General features: G+C 32.5%; 1 protein-coding gene across 1 annotated transcript; it reads left to right on the top strand.

The window, feature by feature from the left end:
- The first annotated feature begins 2,233 nt into the window (after positions 1–2,233).
- Positions 2,234–3,535, top strand: LOC107952727 (uncharacterized). The gene is made up of 5 exons (XM_016887887.2): positions 2,234–2,403; positions 2,586–2,705; positions 2,803–2,886; positions 2,972–3,076; positions 3,164–3,535. Exons 1-5 carry the CDS (start codon positions 2,358–2,360, stop codon positions 3,451–3,453), a joined length of 645 nt encoding a protein of 214 aa, XP_016743376.2. The 5' UTR covers positions 2,234–2,357; the 3' UTR covers positions 3,454–3,535.
- Positions 3,536–3,825: the final 290 nt, after the last annotated feature.

Consider the following 3,825-nt stretch of genomic DNA (forward strand, 5'->3'; position numbering starts at 1 on the left):
TTTTCTAACTTTTGACACTAAGACATTAAATAGTCAATTTGGTACCGATTTTTGGGCGTTACGAGGGTGCTAACCCTTCCTCGTGCGTAACTGACTCCCGAACCTGTTTTCAAAATTCGCAGACCAAAATAATTTTTAAGGTGGGCCGGTCACACCTTAATAAAGGATCGGTGGTGACTCCAATTTTATTTTTAAAAGTCGACAACTAAATTTTTGTGTTCAAAAAGACGGTTTCGACAATATAAATCAGAAATTGGACCAAATCGGAAATAATCAGGGGAAAGATAAAATTATCAAATAGTCCTTGAAGTTCAACCTGTTTGTTGATTTAACCAGGTAAGTTCATATGGTGTGTTTGTATTTAAATTTTTGTATATTTGATTTATGGATTTGTGTATGTTTAGTAGTAGTTTGAAATGTTTACAATTTGGTACAAAAGGTGAAATATGGACTAAATTTTAAAGAACTGATAAATTGAATGTGATGAATTTTAATTTGAGATATTAGAAGAATTGGTGGATGATTATGATTGATTTAATCATATTGGTATGGATTTGACTGGTTTTTTAGATAGAGGATTAAATTGAATAAAATTGAAAATAGTGTAACCTAGTGAAATTGTGAAATTGGTTTGAAATTAAGATGATTCATGTTATTATATGAATGAAATGAGTATTTGATTAATTAATTGAATATGATAAATGGTGATTTGACTATAATTGAAATTTGAATGGTTATTATCCTATTAACTATTCGGGCAGAGTCGAATATAACTGACATGTCATATGATAGATCAAGTACGGGTTACTTCGACCACGGGTCAGTGAGTGCGGGGCACATTTGCACTTCAATTATACCGATGAGCACAAGGCGCAACTTATTTACTTCGAAATTGTTCGATGAGGCACTGGGTGTCAAATTGGTGTGTTGGTTGGATATTGATGTGTTGGTTGGATTTGCGTATTCGTTTGAGTCCGAGTCAGGTTAATAGGGGTATAAAATGTGATATTTGATAAATGATATATAAATTGGATTAATAATGTGACTTGGTAATACAAAACTGATTTACGATATATGAATATTGATAGTATGTGAAAGATTATGCGAATATATATACGAGCCCGAATGGTCGATAAGGAAATGTGGCAAATCTATAAATTCTATTCAAAATTCGAACAATGAATCGAAATAATGATTGTCATTAAATTGAAATTGGATGTATTGTTGATAAATAGATGAAATGGTATGAATTTGTTATTAAATTGATTAAATGTTGATTGATTATGTGAATGGCAGTGAAATGTTGATTATAAGTAGATTGAAATATTATATGTTTGAATCACTATATTATACGATATATTTTGAAAACTCACCTTGTTGAATTGTAATTGTCATGTTCAAGCAAACTTGTCAACTAGTAGCTTATCATATTAAATTGATATTGAGGTAAGTTATGGTTAATGTCTATGAACTTATTAAATATTCAATATGCTTAGCCTGTTGTTTTCCCTTTCCCTATAGATTGTTAACTTGCAAAAAATGTTAAGTGGATTGTCGAGAAACTCATACTATCATTTATATTATTCATAAAATTTATTAAAAATATAAAATAATACAAAAAAACTTATTTGCACATACTATTAATTCGTGTAATCGCGTACAATTAAGAAAAGTAATTAAAATATATTTAGATATATATTAATATATATTTTATTTAAAGTTAAAAAATAAACTATTGAAATAATACCAATAAATTCAAAACAGTATATCAAAGTATATTAATACCCATGTAAAAAGTGATTATATGAAACTTTGATTTCATGTTATTTCTATCTCTTTTCAATAGGAGAATAACAAATTAAATTTTTATTATGGATTTTCAATTTTTTTCCTCAATAAATTTAAATACAACTAAAAATTAAAAAAAAATTAAAAAAATCTAATTTGTCATTTTAAAAATAACATGAAATTAGAATTTAATACTATCTTTTCTCATACCTATATATATATATCATTACCAAAATGAAATAATAAATCCAGCAATACTATATTTTATAAGCTTTTTTTTTATCGTTGAAACTGGAATCACTTATGGGTGCAGGTGATGTAATTACTATTCCTTGCTTTCCTCCGTGGGAAGCGACATAATTCAGAGACCCACCCAGGCGTCAGTACGGTAGCCACGTGGAGCCCCCCAACCCAAATGTAAGCTCAAGAATCTATCTGAGACCTTGGTTTTGAAGTCAAGAAAATGACCACTTTCCTCTCCCACCAAGTAGCCGTTAACCCTCTGCTTCCTTCTGCCTTACATATACCATTGTACTTATTGTTACTCTTTATATTTATTTCAACGTGACATGGCAGACAACAGCCATTCGAATTTCAAACTAAAAAGACACAAAAGTAGGACTTCTCACTTGGGTTTTCTTATTTTTTTTCCAAGGCTTTCTAGCTAGTTTTGTGAATTTATCAAGTTCCTAGTTGTTGGGTTCTTTCCCTGCATAATCATATTCATATTCTGCTTCTGTGATGGTAACAATAATGGTAGATTTTCTAATCTGGATATTTTGTTGATTTATGTGAAGTGTATCCAAGGGTGAAAGTGAGGGTTCAAGAAGAAGAAGAGGACCATTTCCCACCCCACAACAACAATCACCATGAACCCTCTCTGTTTTTGAGCTTTCTCGAATCTCTATCCAAACAAGGTTATACTTGCATCAACTTTTCCTTTTTTTGAAAAAAAAAAAAAAAGGTTATGTTATGTCTACTTGTTTCAAGTATTTTGAATTGTGTCTTTTGCAGAAAAGGAGAATAAAATCAATTCCCCACCTTCAAATTCAATTTCCAGTATCACAAAAGCTTATATCACTAGCCCAACGCCAAAAGGTTGATATATATATATATGGTAATTCTGCATTAGCATGCCTTTCTTATTATGTTGATCAGACAGCTTCTCCATTTATCATGTCAGATGGTGGAACAGTTAAGAAGAACAAGAAGCAGATTGGGAAAGATATGAAATCAAATGTAAAAGCTAGTTCAGTACTACCCCCTCGAGCTGTTCTGTCCAGTCCTGGTAATCTGATTCTTTTTTTCTCTTTTCTTCATCATGTTTTCAATTTAGTGCAGGAAGGAGCTCATATGAGTTGGATCTTTGTTTCAGATAACGATAGAATGATTGGGAGCATAAACAAGTTAGATTATGCAAGTTCCTCAGCTTCGAAGAAACGTCCAGCCGACGTTGGCACACCAAGTTCTCCCAACATTGGGAAAGGCCCCAAGCCCAAGACTGAAAATGTTAAACACACTCCAAGTGCAGCACGAACCAAGATTATTACCAAAGGTGGCTACAACACTGACATTGTTAAACCCACTCCAGATTCGGATGTTGGGAAAGGTCCCAAGGCTAAAAATCCTGGACTTGCTGCAAGTACTAGGAAGGGTGTCGTCTGAAGTACGTATAGGAGATGGAATATTAACAAATTTGTATTTTGGGAATATTCAAATGATAATCTTGAGTCTACATTTGACAACATTTTTTTTTTCTCGTGGGCACCTTCAATTGTTTTTAGTTCCTTTTCTAGGGGAATATCTAACTAGAATCACCATTTCCTCTTATGCTTTGCCTCGGCCTGCCCTTGATTTCATTTCTCTTCACATGGCCCACCTCACTTAGCTGGCGAAGACTGGAAATGCATGGCAAAGACGACACACTTGTTTTTGCCTTCCAATTTCCAATTGCCACGTGGTTATTTTTGCCTACACCCTTTTCCGTCCCGCCAAGTCATTTCTAAATTGCATCACTAAAAAAACATAAGAATAATC

The sequence above is a fragment of the Gossypium hirsutum genome, chromosome D07 (genome assembly GCF_007990345.1).
Source record: "Gossypium hirsutum isolate 1008001.06 chromosome D07, Gossypium_hirsutum_v2.1, whole genome shotgun sequence".
Taxonomy (NCBI): domain Eukaryota; kingdom Viridiplantae; phylum Streptophyta; class Magnoliopsida; order Malvales; family Malvaceae; genus Gossypium; species Gossypium hirsutum.